Genomic DNA, 16,669 nt, shown 5'->3' with positions numbered 1-16,669 from the left:
AATTACATTTGCGACGATGCTAAGAAAATACTAGTATTACGTTATCTCTACGGCAAATGGGTTTCTATCTCTAATTAAACATATATATAATTAATATAAAGCGCCGCCTTGTACATACGTTCTCTCAAGCAAAATGAGAAACTTGATGGAAACGGCAAAGGAAAATTTAACACGTTTTCACGAGTACAAAGCAATTTTAATGACGGAAACTTTATAACTCCGTCATAGCGGCGACATACGTAGATATGGGAAATGCAACGTAGAAATCGTAAAAGTTTTATCCCGTGCATTTTTTGAGCTTATAGCAAACATAAAAAGGGTAACGTAATATCTTGCAGGTCGCAATGCCGCCGGATAGACTGTCTCGAAAGAGTTAACTCGCGGTTTTCAAAGTTTCGCTCACGTCGCGGCCGGGCGTAATGCGGAACGAGTACGGGAAAAAGGAAAAAGAACGCGTCGATATCGATGGAAAAGCGATGAAGTACGCGAAGACATAAGAAAGAGAATATACGGTGTCGGGCGTGTGGAAAATCGCCGGGCGTTTTTGCGCGCTGATCGATATTTGCTTCACGTTTCGCCCCTTGGTACATGGTCCTTATCGATGTCATTGCCTATATATGTATATATATATATATATATATATATATATATATATATATATATACATACATATATGTGCATATTTTCATCTCGAAATGTATATCACTACATTGATTATGACATAATAATTTCAAACCATTTTACTCTTGCAATATAAATACAGAATAACGAAGAAAAATACTTTTCTCGAATTGGTTTTTATTATTATAAACGTTCACTAGAAATGATAAATTTATTTGTGATATTACTAGTATTATTTGGTCGAGATTAAATTCGGTAAATATTTTTCGAGTTACCGCATATTTTTTTTTTCTTTTTTTTTTTCCTTTTTTGCGTTTGTAATCACATAATTCGCGCGAAGCACTTTAAAATAGTTGAAAAGTTAATTTTTGAAAAATGTCAGCAGAACGCTAATGTTGTTTACGTTACGTTGTTAATACACCTTTCTCCATGCAATTTTCGTGGCCGCTATTGGCGTTTTATGCTGTTTTTAACGGGACAAAAAGGCGCGTGATGGATGAAGTGCGCGCGAACGTCCTTACGCTGCAAAATTCATTTTATCCCCGCGTTTCGACTCGGCACGTGGGTGAGCCGCAATGGTGTAAAACATTATTCTACATTACACTTCACGAGGTGGAGAGCGCCTGGTGAATTATTCCGGTGGCTTCTTCTTGCCGAGTCGGAGGCGGCGCGTTTACGAAAGGGCGCTCCAACACGCGTGGAATTGCAGTCGGCGATATTGCCGTGCGAGTGCATTATCCGCTTGAATTATCACGTGTTTAATGACCGGAGTTTCGAATAAAACAAGATTTTCAGACAATCCCTCGCGGTGCAAATAGCTTGCCGTGTTTCCGAACTAACAACCCTGTCGCATGTCGACATTTTTATTGTCAACGCGACAAGATGAATTTCTAAACGGCATGACTGTGTTCAGCGACAGCCGATATATACATATTAGCATATCTAATAAAAACATTTTTATATCTTATCTACATATTAATAATATCGCAGCAAAGCATGAAATTTCTTATTACTTAACCTCCACAAAGCTTTGAGTAAAAATTTTAGCTCGTGACTGAACAATATTACGCTGACATTCTTTTTTTCTTTTTTCTCCACGGCTACTGTTGCGTGTTGTTCAACATAAAGCTCTCTAACGCGATGTTACAACGAAATATCTTTGAAACAGATAAACACGTTGAAGACGGGCAAAGCTTCGCAAAGTACGAATCGCGTTTTTGAAATGCCGAAATATTGTAGTGATATAGTTAAAGGCTAAAAGACTCGAGCAGAGAAGAAAAGAATAAATTATCTTGAGAAAAAGAAAGTGAGGAAAAAAAGGCTTGTAGGTCGAAGATTATTGATCCAGAGCTCGTTCGGTGTGTCTGATACGAGGGAGGTACGGGTTTTTGTACATCATAAAGCGCCGCGAGTAATCTAACAATAAAATAGAACGCTTGATTGAATCAAACCGACAGTGGAAGTGACGTTGCCTGCCGAGACAGCCTCTGAAGACAGAGGGTTTAATATTAAAATGAAATTGCTCCCAGTTCTCTTTTTGCACCTTGGGAATACCTTAGAAGAAAAATTACATCGCGTTAGGGTGGTAATCAGGAGTTTCTTTTTTTTTTTTTTTTGTAATCGCTGATTCCAGCTATTTGTAATATAAATTTTTAATAATAAATAGCAGTGAAATGAATAAAATTGACGGAAGAAAAGAGAATAAAATTTGCGATTGGGATTTTCCGCATGAATTAGAATCATAAGTTATTTTCATAAAAAGCGGAATTTTTAAATAAATGTAGTATAATTAAGTTCGTTCTTTAATTACGACTATCGATCATTGTCCAGGCTTTTGCATTTGTAAATGCATCAAAAAGCCACGATTAAGTTCTTCGAGTTTTTTAAGATATCAAATGAATCTATTCCCGAGAAATAAAATGGGCACCCTCTCATTAAGAACTTTTTCTACTCTTTCCATTCGGGAACAAAGAGACGCCTAGCAATCTTTATAATACCTTTTTGATACTCACGGATCGATTGATCGAACCCTGGTATTCTTTCTTTTTCTGCAGAAATTTTAAGAATCTTTTGCGACGTCTCTTATTTTCTGCCCAATCGTATTCAGATCTCATCTATTCGAATATCTTTTTCTTCCAACTTTCGCGTTTTTTTATTCCCTTTTTTTTATATATCTTACTTTGTTACATTGTATTAGAAACTAATATGTGAAACAATCTGTGCTCGAGTATCGTTTTTCCCAAAATAATAGATACATATTTGTATATAGAACAGGCTTAGATATTTTAATGTAACGTCATTTTCTTTTCAAGGCGAAAAAACGAGTATTTCATAAAAGTTTTAGTAAAGCGTTTCCCAAGAGTTGCATATTCATAGAAAAGATTGGATCGCGATTCTGAGATTTTGTCTGCGCTCGTTGGCACAGATCCAATATTAATCTTACAAAAGTCGTGGCAACACGATGGAAAATTAATATCTTCCAAAATATATATTAATATAAAGGAAATAGCGCGCGGTTTTAGTTGAAATTAAATTTTAAAAAAAAAAAAAAAAGAAATAGTAAAACACTTTACAAGAGGAATTAATTTTCTGTATTTTATTCACGCCAGTATCATCAAAATAGATTTCAGAGTGTACACATTCGTATGCATCCATAAATTACAATACATATTACATACATCGCGGTCAAGCATTACGCAGTATATAATATTTGCAAATCGTATTCGTATTGTACGTATATTTATTATTGTTCTCAATTATCAAGTTAATGATCGAAATTGATACTACAAAAGTGAGGATATTTTGTATCGGTCAGAAATGAAACAGCGACAGGGAGATACAACGGGAAAAAGCTCTAGAGACGGGTAAAGGTTTTTTTTTTTTTTTACTTTTTTTTTGTCGTATCCTGAGAGCGATATGTGATAGTAGCATTTTTGTCGTTCGTCCCGATGACCGGCATCGATCCGTACAGGGGCATGGTGACCGTTATAACGAGCGCGGTCCGAAGCGAAGCTCTCGCGTGCACTTGTCCAATGAATTCGTTTAATGGAAGCATTAGAGCATACCTTTCAGAACACGTTTTCCGGAGGAACGCCGTTGCTATCGTGCCAGTTTTATGCCGCGCCGCAACAATGCACCTGCATGAGGTAGAACTCATCTATGCTAACGACATTTTATGAATAGTGAAACACGGTACTCCCTCAACATTAAAGTCCCGTCGAGTTCCGAAACCGATATTGCCTTTAATCACGATTGGGCCCTCGAAATAAGATCTTTTCACCCGTTCTCCGAGTTTATTTCTTTCTATTGTTTATTGTCCTGAGAAATTTTTCAAGAGTTTTATCAGAAATGTTCTGCTTTCACGCGAACAGATCATTGAGACCTCGTCTCTAATAAAAAATACGATTACTCTCGCGCTACGTACAATACAGATAGTTCGTACACCACGGTAGTAGTTCTTGTTCTACACACAGGTTTTATATATGTACTTAAAAAAAATACCTCCCTTTAAATTCTGAAAGTCTTTTATTTCATAAAATAAATGATAAATACACGTGATAAATTATTTCCTTTTTATTTCGAGAAAGTTAACGGAGATACGAATGAAATTGTTATAGGATGTATCGAAGAGTAATAATATCAATTACGATCTTCGTATCTGTAATACGACGTACGCGCGCGCGTTTAACTTTTTCGTTAAATTAAGAAATAAATCTACTTCGATTGAAAGAGTGTTTCTCGCAATAGTAGCGTTCGATGAAAATTACCCTCTCTAACGAAATCCCCTGCCGTTTTTTTTCTTTTTTTATTTTTTTTTTTTTCGAGATATCCGCCATGTACTTCGAAATACCCAACTCATCATTGTCAGCGCACGGCGCATGTTAGCGCCGGCAAACTCATCGATAGAACGAAGCATATTCGTCTTGCTCATCGATCTATTTTCATTTCGAACACCGCCTTTCGAATCAACGGAATAGCTTACTCTGTGCCAAAAAAAAAAAGAAGGCGCAATCCATTTTCATTTTCCCCGCAACTTCCAACTCTCGCGGCGCAACGACGGTGCAACCGGAAGAGTAAAAAAAAAAGTAATTGTGATGTTACTTTTTCGCACGCGTGAATGAAATGTGTATCGTGTCTGTTGATTAATAAAGTTTCTGAACTTTACGTTTCTTTCACAGGCCGATTTTCGCCGTTTTTTTTATATTAAGACTACTAAAAAAATTATTATTGTTTAATTTTGTGGGAAGAAACAAATATATGAATAATTACTCATGGTTATTCCGTTCTCGTTTGACGTTTTTCAAAATTTTTTCTCAGATTAGATTCCTTGCTTGCAATTATACAACATGTATCGCGTTAATACGATCAATTTTTACTTATATTTTTATGTGCATTTTATGACGCACACACGTAGATATAATGGAATATGAAATATTATTCGTTTGCCTATACCGACATTATTGTAATATTTAAATAGTATAATCCGTCAATTAATTAAAATTGAAAATGTAATACGAGAATGAATAGAGAGGTCGTAATTAACTTTGAATGGTCTGTCGTACTTTGTTTTATCAACTCGACGTTATTTAAGATGACAATTGATCGATCATGATTTTTTGTTTTAACGTGAAATTTTCGCGTAACAGACTAAATTGATTATTAAACCACTTTCTACTTGCTGTAATATTAATATTATAAATTACATATGTTCCGTAAATCTAAACGGAAAACTATTTGAACGTCGAACCCGTTAATTTTAATAAAAAGAATTTCTAATAATCGAGTCGAAAAGCTAATTAAGCGTCTGTCTAGAATGCTATTTAATGTATAGAGCAGATGAATTTCGACGTTAGTAATTAGTACTTTGTGCTATATTACAGTACAGAAACGCTGACAATATCTATTAGAAACGCTAAAAGCGAATTGCAGGTGCACATTGTTGTGCCCAACGAAGAACCACTCTATTCATTTACCTTTCTGATGAGGAAATCGCGAAGGAACTTCCTCCTTTCCTTCCTACCACTTGACCCTTTCCTTTCACCGTTCCTTCCGTCCTCTGTCCTTGCATGCTATTCCGTCTAATTAAATCGGGGCTCCTTTGAGAGTCTTAAGCACAACGTTTCCAGTTTTACCTCGAGCCATTTGCTTCTCTGTTATTTAGTGTCCTACTTCTTCGACGACGGCATCTTCACCGTACGAACTAGATTAAAGCGCTTCCTCACTATTTTAAAAACAAATACTACCGGTGATACATCGAGAGAATGCAATTACGTGGACAGTGGCGTAACTTTGAAACAGGGAAGTTTAAAATAAAAAAAAGTTTTACGGCTATTTTAAGACAATAAAAATGAAATGGATTAATTTTGTATAACTGACGATTATGAATTAATCGTAAAACCGAAGTCTGCCGTTTACTTTGCAATTAAATAATTTCGAAGATACAATTTTACCGCGTGATCTTAGGATCTGCTATTACGATGTAAAGCGTGCAGTTGTTTATGGAAGATTTCTTGCTACCGTTCACATGTAGAGAGAGCTATTTCACATCATAGTATTATTATCTTACGCAACGCATGAATCCCGTGAATAATTATTATGTTTATTTTCATTATCCGTGCTTTACATTATCCATTCAAGTACTTTGATTTGTTCATTTAATATAATAATCGTAGAGAAAGATACGGGCAATTACAGATAATGTAATTTTGTTATGATATTCTTACAATAATTAATTCTTCTTGACGATGCTTTCGTTACATTTTTTTCCTCATATCGTGCTTCAAATATTGTAATGTGCTTTATATGTTTATATTAAAATTGTAGAATAGTACAAAGCTCGTCGGATTGTATAATTCGCCGGTGAAATGTTATGATGTACAGATTTAAAAATAACATGTGCAAACTATGATAATTTACACGAATTAATTTTAAACACCGTGATAAAATATCGCGCGTTAATTTAAAAATGTAAAATTTCGGTCGTAATTACGCTGTATTATATATTTGCTTAAAACCGTGTGTCGCCGGTAATCGCCATCTAATGCTTCGACAACTATTTTTTTATCATTGGTTTCACATACAACGAGCTCGGAATTTTCCAATTTCAATATAATTAAGTCTGTTATTATTTCCAAATTAATTGAGAATAATACATATAACGCTGGATTAAATAATAGAAAATCATATATTCACGCGGTTTATTAATAATATCATGATTTATTAAATTGTGCGTGATTCCTGGGATTGCGTATCGCGTTAAATGTCGGAAAAGCCGTCAAAATATCGCGGGATTGCTCATCGCACGCATGCGATTAATATCGAAAGTGCTACAAAATATTTCAACCGATTATAACGTACATTACGCGGTTATATTTCGTCTTACACACTGCGTAGGCACGCAATTTCTTTTTTTTTATTTATTTTTTTTTCGGGATATACGAATCTGGCACAAATTTATAGCGAACTAGTTTTACGCGATCGATTTTTCTTCGCGTTATTCATGAAATAATATGCGATCAGTCGAGGAAGGTAGTAAAGAGAGCAAAATGAATTCAGCAGACATACGAGAGGGAAAAGGGGCAATCTGATGAAATATTAGCAAACGTTCTGAAAAGTTCTCTCTGACATTTACCGTTTTACATAAAATAAATTTGTCGATGCGTTACTTTAACGTTAACTGCGCGAGCAGGCTTCATTTTGCCGCGTACCTTGTGCCGTAAAAATTTTTTTCACGCTAAAGAAACAAACGATGTGGAAAGTAAAACGAATCGATCGGCGGAAAGAGAAGGACGGCGAAGGGGAAGAAGGTTCATCTCGATATGCGTTTCTTTATTACGCCGTGGGGCTGATACGAGCAGACGTAGGAAAGGAAAATTTGCATCCCAAAGAGTTTACATTGGGAATACGTACGCCCGGTGCAATATTTTCCGAGGAAACGGTTCCGCGCCCGTCGGTCGCGCTGTTCGACGAAAATCGACGGCGCGCATATACGTATATACGGATGGTTATTCAGAAACCGCCCGAATATCTCCCTGAAAATTCTGCTGAGAAGTGGGACCGGTATAAAACCGCATTTAGCGCAAGCTACGCAATCCCTTTACGAGCCATTCCCGAAAATAAGAGCCTTTTGAAGTTAAAGGCGCGGAAAGTCGCGGAGAGCCAAATTGCGTTTCAACGGCGACTTCTCGAACTTTGTCCCGCAATACGTTGACTGTATATAAAATAATGGAAAGAATCTTCTTATATATATCTATGCGTTTGGCCATTTAATTAAACGGCAAAGCTTTTAAGAGGCTTATAAGTTAAAATTGCCGGCACCCTATCGCGAAGACACGTCCGCGGTTGTCAGCAATTTTCTTCGGCGCTTATTATTCCGAATATACATATAGGTACGTACCGCTCCGCGATAGTAGAAAGTTTTTTTTTTCAGTTTTCTAATATTTCGTTGAAGACATTTTTCTGAACTGTATCGTATTACGCGAGACAGCTGTTGTTATTAAAATATGTATGATAAGATCACACAAACGGGCGCATCTCATGGAATTTCGTGTTATCCCGATATTCGCAATTTAGCGAACGGTAAATATTACAGACAATCGAATTATTGGTTAAATAAGCTCCTATTTTCGGTGAAAAAGCACGAATATTTGAATGAAAATTTTGTGAGGAATATGCACGGGCTTTTAAAAATATTTCTGAATTATTTCAAACAGTTATAAATATTATTACTTTAAATTAAAATATTTTAATATAGTTGGTGCAAAATGGATCAATAATTTTAACAAATACCACGGGTAAGCTATGAAAAATAGCAATATTTGATTCACCAATACGATGCGGCAGAATTATGAACTGTGCGTTGATCTGTAACAAATAAATATTCTCAAATTAATATACATCCCGAAACATTAATATTTAAACAAATTATTACTATACAAACTAAATCTCTCATTCGTCTTTTCAAAAAATATTTTATTTAAAAGAATGTAAAAAATACAGTAAAATAATTTTCTTTCGGCAACTTTCATGTCTATTTAAATTATATACGTTAAATTAAAAAAATCTAGTATCGCAAACTTAAATAATATCATATAATAATACCGTGTAGCATGTAAATAAAAAATTATTCACCTTATCGGTATTCTGCTGTCGTCCGATGCCTTCGAAGTCTATTCCTCCTCTCAGAAAAACACCTCGATCGCACTTAACACAACACTCACTAAAATACGAACAATTATACACGCGCGATAATTATATCTATGCAAATTATACACGTAGCAAGGTTTGTGACTTGAGTGGATCGTGCGGCATGAGCGATCGTAATGGATTACGAACAAGGGTTGAAATCGAAATACGAACAAGGAAATCGACTTTCTTTCCTTCTTTCCAGAAGCGCGATCTCATTATAGAGACTAATGGTCACAGTAGTTCGTATACCGCATGAACTACAGAATTCCTTCGTTTCCTTGGTATTTATCATTCGCCACTTTCAAGCTAGTCAATTACACGAAGCGCGAAATACTTTGTTAAAGCACATCAAAATGACATTTCTTTTTCACGGCTGTCAATATCTTAAGTTTCCATTTATCCGCTTGTATGAAATATTCGTGCCAATTCGCTTGTTAAATCGTCTCTTTGTACATTCATTTGCAACGCAGCGTCCCAATTGCAGCGAATTTTCTCGGGCTGAGTCGATTACAATTACGGAAGTAACTTTTTTTTTTTCTCTCCCTTTCTCCCCTCCCCCTTCAGAAGTAAAAATGCTTTGTCATTCTACGACACAGCGTTCTCACACTTGTTGAGCGCGAAAAGCGCCGTAGGATTGTAGACGTGAATTATTCACTTTTCTTTTAGCGGGTGTTTACACATACACATACATTCTTCTTTGTTGGTAATCCCACCGCCCTTTATATGCCCTCGATGAAGGATGTTACGATCAGAGACCGTCATCGGTTTGCACGGCTGATCCCGTTATAAATTTTGGATTCGTTGGCGGAATGCAACCATATTTCCCTCGGCGGAGAAGAGAAGAGAAAAAGCTCGTTTGATATTGGCGATATAGCAGCGCCGTAAATTGCGCTTTGATATATCATGACGCGATCGGTGGATATTGCGCGTGCAACGTTATTCTCGGCCTGATGTATGTGAGCGCCCGCCGGCCGACTTTTTGAAAAACGCCTGACAAGGTGGAAACAAAAATATTTGCTCGAAGGATCGCCTGGTGATATCCGCGAAACGGATATCGATCCGCGTTAACTGTGGCTACTGCGAATTGATGAATTTTCACTTTGACGGAAAATCTATTAGCCGTTCCATAAATCAAAGAACGTTTACTCGCTCGTGGGGCCTAGGAATTCCCTTTACCTTCGGTTAACCGCAGTAAAGCGGACGTATTACGTTGTAGTTATCCGTAGCTACCGAGAGTTACTCGCTGCAAACGTAAACGGTGCAAACGTGCCAAGTGCCTTCATCACGCTCCGCAGTTTGCGAAATGATTAATGTAGCGCGGCGCGGTCGGTTTTCTGCGTGTCGAAGAAATTCAGTTAATTCAGGCATGAACGTGAGAAGCTCCGGGAGCCGGACTTCGCCTTTGGAACAAAGAGTGTAAAGATGAGACGCAAACTTCTTCTTTTTTTTTTTTTTTTTTTTTTTTTTAATTCAAGCGCGAGATCCATTCAAACATTTTGAATTGAGAATCGAGTGTCTGTTTTATTTGAATCCAGGGAATTTAATTACTTACAACTGGTAGTTTTAGTTTCCGTGAGATGATTAATCAATATACCTCGCCATCGAGGCGATGTCCACGATTGGGTCATTTGCGGGAGGCACGCGGTGGTTTCTAGCTGATACATTTAATTAACGAGCGGCGCCAATTAATTAGGCACCTTATAATCCGTTTGCGGCAACGGATCAGTACTCGTTCCTTTGAACAGTGCCGTAAAAAATTTAATTAATGTAAAAATTTATTGTTCACGCCACGGGGTTTTCGATTTTCGTAAGCTATAATGTTCGTCACCGAATAAGAATATAAATCCTTCGATTCTCATAAATATTACTCTTGTCGAGGAAATTTATTCGTACACGTGTCGTGCTTATATTCGAATTAAAAATTGAACAGCGAATTTTTAATGGACAACATTGCCGTTCGTCGATGAAAGTGGGTCGATTACGGCGGGATCGTACACTAGCTAAATTACGGCGTGGCATTTAAGGTGGCGTTCCTAATTAATTAAGTATCTCGAGAGAAAATTCGTCTTCCGAGGCTTTGTAATGAGGTGCTTTGCGGGAGCACTTAGAAAACTTAATAGCACGAGAAAAAGAGCTCTTTGTCCGTTCGACTCGCTTAGCATACAATGCGGCAAATTTCCTTTAAGTTTACTCGCCATTAATCGCCCAAGTTAGATTCTATTGTTTGTATCGCTTGTAAAATCGCGATGTTCCCCAGGTTCGGTGTAGCATTGGCGAATACAACGAGCTATCGGAACGTACGGCGAATACTCGCGGACTTGGCGAATGCCTCGTGGATAAAAGTTCGCATTTCTGAATACCAATACCGTCAGCGAAAGTTTTTCTTTTCCTTCTCTTTCCGTCGTTTCTTTCTCACCGGAGCACCTACTTGTAAGAATCTTATCGAAGGCGTTACTTCGGAATGAACTACCGATCGGATCGAGATTTCGGAGAGCAAAAAAAAAAAAAAAAGCATATCGAGCGGTCGTAGCATCAGCCCGGAGATTCGGTTCTTTTACGATAAGCGCGCCGATGTCCGATAATTCGCAGAGGAACGACTTTTAGGATCAGTGATGACGATAGCTGCGGGTGTAATGATTTGGCATGGATAATGAGATTATTAATAATTATTATTTTTAAAAGAATTATATACGTATACATTTTTTTTTTTTTTTTTTGTAAAATAAATTTTTTTATGTATATAATTTATTAAATTGTACTTATTACATTATGATTAACAATTTTTCTCATGCTAGTTCAAATGTCAATACTGCTCACTCGATTCGTTAGTTGAAATTATCTTTACGATATATTGTTAATCCAATATTAACTTACTCGATGATATAAAGTTATAGCCGCTTCTTGCAAGAGGTATGATTCAATTGGCAGTTAACGTTGATTTTATCTTCAATAAGATACTCGAGCACAGGTGTTTCAAGAAGTTTCTTCCTTGATAGGTAGTTATTTAGAGATTGAAACGGTTATATTTTTTTATTGCTCTATTGTTTCTTCGAGATATAAAATGTCGCAAGATAAAGTTTTAATATATTTTTCCACCTTATAATATTTTTTTTTTACTCTCTGTTACATTGTTAACGTTTTTAAAAACCGCGCGAGCTTATCAGCTCACAAATTTTGATACTATTACGGATAACTTCGTACTCGCAAATACATGTGTGCAATACAAAATTGGTTAAACACGTTCGAGCGTAACCGCCTGTCTTTGGAAATAAGCTCGAGCTTGTATATCTATGCGTCGTGTTGCATAGCGCTTCTAAACTCGTATCAAAGAGAAATGGGAACGCTGCAAACTTGTTCGAGCGAGCGTTTTATACACGGTGACGGGAATGCCGCGTGACGCTGGCTAAACTTAATCCTGCGACGCAAATATTGAAGACGAATACAAAATTAGGGGTTACGGCGAAGCGGCGCGGCTGTCGATCTTAAGCGGCGTCGTTTGAATAAAATATCAATCCCGAGTATACGCGGGGGGTCGCGAGGTATCGAATTTTACAATTTACGTCTCTCATACTTAACCGTGGTCTCATGTATAAATTATAGCTAATCTTATTAAGCGGTAGCCGACTCAGCTTTTAAGAAGGGAGGCATCTCCGATCCGTAATTAACGACCGTAACTTTGACAACACGATGACACGATAAACGCAAATCTAGCGAAGTTAAAACGCGGATTATCTCAACCTCGAAGTAGATCCTATTTTACCTTTAATATAGGTGCGCCAAAAGCTAATCTGTGGAACCGTAAATAATCGGACGAAGATACCGATACTTTTGAAAACTTGTACAGGAATTAAAAAAAAAAGAAAAAATTGTTAGTTAATATAGATGTTCTCGATATAAAATACACGAATTATTTTCGTAGTATTGTGCGTTAGGAGCTCAAGCGTGCGTGTGTACAATTCGTATGCATGCCAATTTACTCTGCCGATTCTTCTTCTCATTTCGAGACACGTACCACCAGATTACGATGTAGAACATCTACGTTTTTCAATTTCCTAATGGATACGTGCAGTGGTTATACGTAACTCAGCCGCGATCATTCAACCGGGTTGATTGAAAATTGCGGGCGCAAAGCGTATCAAGGATCGATACGTTGACTGAGCTACTTGGTAATACACGTAAACTCTTTTGTAGGCACTACTTACATCGGGAGCTATGACGACGTTATAATACATCTCGGAAATTTATGAATTTGATTTAATGTTGCTACACGATACGCATTTTTTTTTATTTTACATTGAATGATTAAACTTTGGAAATATAGAGAAAGTTAGATTTGTAAGAAAAAAATAAAAATATTAAACAGTATTTTTTTTTTTTGAGAAACTTAAAAAAAATATATGAGCTAAAAGTATCTATTTACTTCTAAGAATATCTTTAGAAGATTCGTTTTTGGCTGCCTATAAAATGTCACTTTATTTGCATAAAATAAGGATATGGTGTTACGAACGTCACATTATTACACTCTCCCGTCATATCTGCGGAGCGAATATACGTGTCGGGCTACGCAAAGTATGACACTGAAGTAGATGATGCATGATAAAGCGCATAAACGCGAACAAAACGCAAAAGAACGTTGAGGCAGATGTGAATAGTGGCAACCGGAGTGATGGATTTAATACGCCGGTAGTGTATTATTCAATAAAAAGTTACAACCCGTTTACAGAAGAGTCTTACTACTTCGAAATATAGATACATTGCGTACAGTTACGTAAAAGACTATCGAAGTCTAATTATTTCATAACTTCCAATAATGAAAAAGAAAATGTATAAATATTTATAAATTTAAAATAATAATTAAATCTTTAGCTGTACGTTAATATAAAAATAATTTGCTTCTGAGACCTATCTTAATTTGTCTACATATTTTCCTTTGCATTATCGATCGGTTATAAACTTGAAAGGAATATATTCACTTTTAATAACGTTATGCGTTATACGAGATAATGAAATCGGTTGCAATGAAGACGCGAGCTTAAATACACTCGAGTAGAATTTAAAGGACCTCCCAGATTCATTTTAATAAAAGTAGCTTGGCAGCAAATAACGTGCATGGTAGTAAATAAAATCAGTTGGGCGAGACTTTATGGATCTCTGGGAGTAACCATGCAGTGATGCGAGTAGTTGCGGTCTGATGATAGTCAGACCGGAGAGCGCGGTTGTAAAGGTGTCCTTTCGAACAGGTTGTCTCCGGCATGATATTACGTCGACAACACCGCTGCATCCGCGTTTATAGCTTGCGACTAAATAACACAGCTTGCACCTTGAAGCTAGATTTGAAAATCTTGCACTCGTAAGATCTTTAAAAATTTTTTTTTTTTTTTATTTCCCGTGAAATACGATGATGCGGTTTTTCTCAATTTATAAAGTCGCGCTCGTGAAACTCGCGGTTTTACATCGCCTCGTAATTTTTTTTTAGTCATTTATGAAATATTTGATGTAATGAGTAAAACAGCCGCGGAAGTAAATATTAATATGTAATGGAATATATCAATAATTACGAAATTTGTATCAAAAACTAGTTCGTCTACATTGCGAATTGTATATTATAATTAATAACTAATCATTGTTGTTCCATCTAATTGGATTAGTTGAATTTATTAGTAATTCGAAATATAGAATTTCCTGCACACTGGTTCGGTACGAATATCCGGTTTGTCATTACAAATCATGTTGAATAAATACAAGACCGTCAGGCAGAGAATTTATGATACTGTGTACTACGCGCATCGATCCGATTTCATGCATCGCCTTAGCGTATAAAAATTTCTCCCAATGTTATCGTAATACCGCAACAAACGTTGGTTGTGTTTGCTCAGCGGTGTTTATCGAATGGAAAAATATGCTCATGGCAATTCCGGTAATGGTCGCGGGGCGGATTCGCGTATGGCGTTGCACCGTAAAACCTACTCTATGCGAACTAGCTTGCCTGTCGAACGTACGCTCTTTAAAACGCTGTACACATTTCACCCAGCATTGTTGTATCCCGCCGCAACAACATTCGTCTGGTCATTCCTCGCATACGTTTTCCCCAGATTCGTACGTCTGTCGTTTGTCGATCCACGGACGAATGCACACGCATATGTTACCCTTTAAACCATCACCCCGCGCTCTGACTCTTTAACGATCCGTGTCTTTTTATTATTCATATATAACGTGGGTGTTCAATTTTTGTAATGAACAAATATTTTAATTTATAATTACACAAGACGTACGTTTAATATATAAATATAGATTTAAAATTATGTTATCGATATTTATTTAATTCCTCGAGAAACGAATTTAATTACCAACAAGTTGAAATAAAAAAAAATTATTTTCCGAGTACATTCAACATGTTCTCACCGTGCAGCAGCATGAAGAAGAGAATGTAGATCATTTTGAAACGTTTGCATTGACCGGTTCCATTGCCACTACGTTGTAAATCCATTCCCAGTCCTTTCACTGTCCATCGTTTCTGATACATTTCACGTCAACCGCTTCTTCAAAGCTGCAGCAATCGGCCGGGGGCGATGTGTTTTCCTGGTTGACAATAAAAGGGAATTTCACTTTGCTCACTGACAGTTGCAACACTTGAGACTTGACCGCATTATTTCCGCCAGTCATTGATAATATCTTGGACCTTTGTAAAACGAATAGGAATTCTTTTCTCGAATGTTTGCAAAAATATCGATACTCATAAAATAGTTGTATCGTGAAATTGAACGCAAACGAAAGATTTTATATTCGACATTTTGTTCCTGGAACGATTAAATTCGCGTATGTTAAAAAAATATATATATGTATCTATAAATATTGAACGAGTAGAGCGCGGAAGAAATTAGCGCGAGAGAAAGCCATCGTTACTCTAATTAATATCCTCGTACGATGTACAACGATACATTTGATATTCCCTCGAATTATGCAACAGATCATCATATGCGAGTGCATGCAATTACTCGGGGAAAGTAATGGCTTCCGCCGCGATTACGATTTTAAATTGCAACAGCAGAAATAGAGGCACAAGAGTGTTTAATCGCGTTGCGCGTGATGTCCTTTCTATTCGCCGCTGTGAAAAGTACGTACGCGTATGCATTGTTTGCTTTCGTGTGAACCGCGCGAGCAGCGAGATCAACAATATGCGGACGAAATACGCGACATATGTTACCGTCTCTCTCCGATAAGTTTGCATTAAGTGACGCGCTGCGGAATGGTCGATTGAAAACGAACGTGATATGGTTTCAATTGAATTCGCGCATCTATTACTCGATTGGGTGTTACCGGCCAGCAAATCATAATCGACAGAACTAATTCGGTATGCACACAACACGGCTAGGGATATTAATTTCACTTGTCATTGGATTTCAATGAATGCGCCTGTATCCCCCGCGCGACATAGGTAACGCTACAAACTGATCTTCCTGCGACGAGAATGAATAGATAGTTTAATCGAAGACTACTGAGTCGTATTACCGAGTATTGAAGACCTGACGTGATTACTTTGATAACAAGATGATAACACAGTGCTTTACGTATCGATCATAATATTAAATGTATCTTTTTTTTTTAACGATACGTTTTTAACGATACGATAAGTAATCAGAAGCTTATATAAATCGAGTACTAAAAATATGAATGTTATGCGCTACGCTGAAGAAGTTAAAGATCTTTCAAGCTATAAAATGATTGACACGTAAATTTTTTAACACGTAATTTTTTAATTGCTTATACAAAATTTTGTCGTATTAATAAATCGCAAAAAGTTACGTGTGAGAAAGATTAATTTGAAGAACGATCGAATTATAATATCTGAGAGCGTAAAACG

At 36.7% G+C, this 16,669-nt stretch overlaps 2 protein-coding genes across 5 annotated transcripts in view; one reads left to right on the top strand and one right to left on the bottom strand.

Moving 5' to 3' along the window:
- Positions 1-16,669, top strand: part of Tsl (membrane-attack complex domain containing protein torso-like) — a 192,467-nt gene that overhangs the window by 159,491 nt on the left and 16,307 nt on the right. The gene's annotated exons all lie outside the window — the stretch shown is intronic.
- LOC139113924 (zwei Ig domain protein zig-8-like) overlaps positions 1-16,669 on the bottom strand; it is a 53,161-nt gene that overhangs the window by 35,571 nt on the left and 921 nt on the right. For 3 of the 4 annotated variants that reach the window (XM_070675380.1, XM_070675376.1, XM_070675379.1), the window contains exon 2: positions 15,211-15,387. In XM_070675380.1, the coding sequence (XP_070531481.1) occupies positions 15,211-15,331 (121 nt within the window). In that variant the 5' untranslated portion in view covers positions 15,332-15,387. Of the gene's footprint in view, positions 1-15,210; positions 15,488-16,669 lie in introns of all 4 variants that reach the window. The other variant, XM_070675378.1, reaches the window with a different exon arrangement.

The sequence above is a fragment of the Cardiocondyla obscurior genome, linkage group LG03 (assembly GCF_019399895.1).
Source record: "Cardiocondyla obscurior isolate alpha-2009 linkage group LG03, Cobs3.1, whole genome shotgun sequence".
NCBI classification, from domain to species: Eukaryota; Metazoa; Arthropoda; class Insecta; order Hymenoptera; family Formicidae; genus Cardiocondyla; species Cardiocondyla obscurior.
Note: the sequence above shows the minus strand (reverse complement) of the source record. Positions and strands in the feature narration are given on the sequence as shown.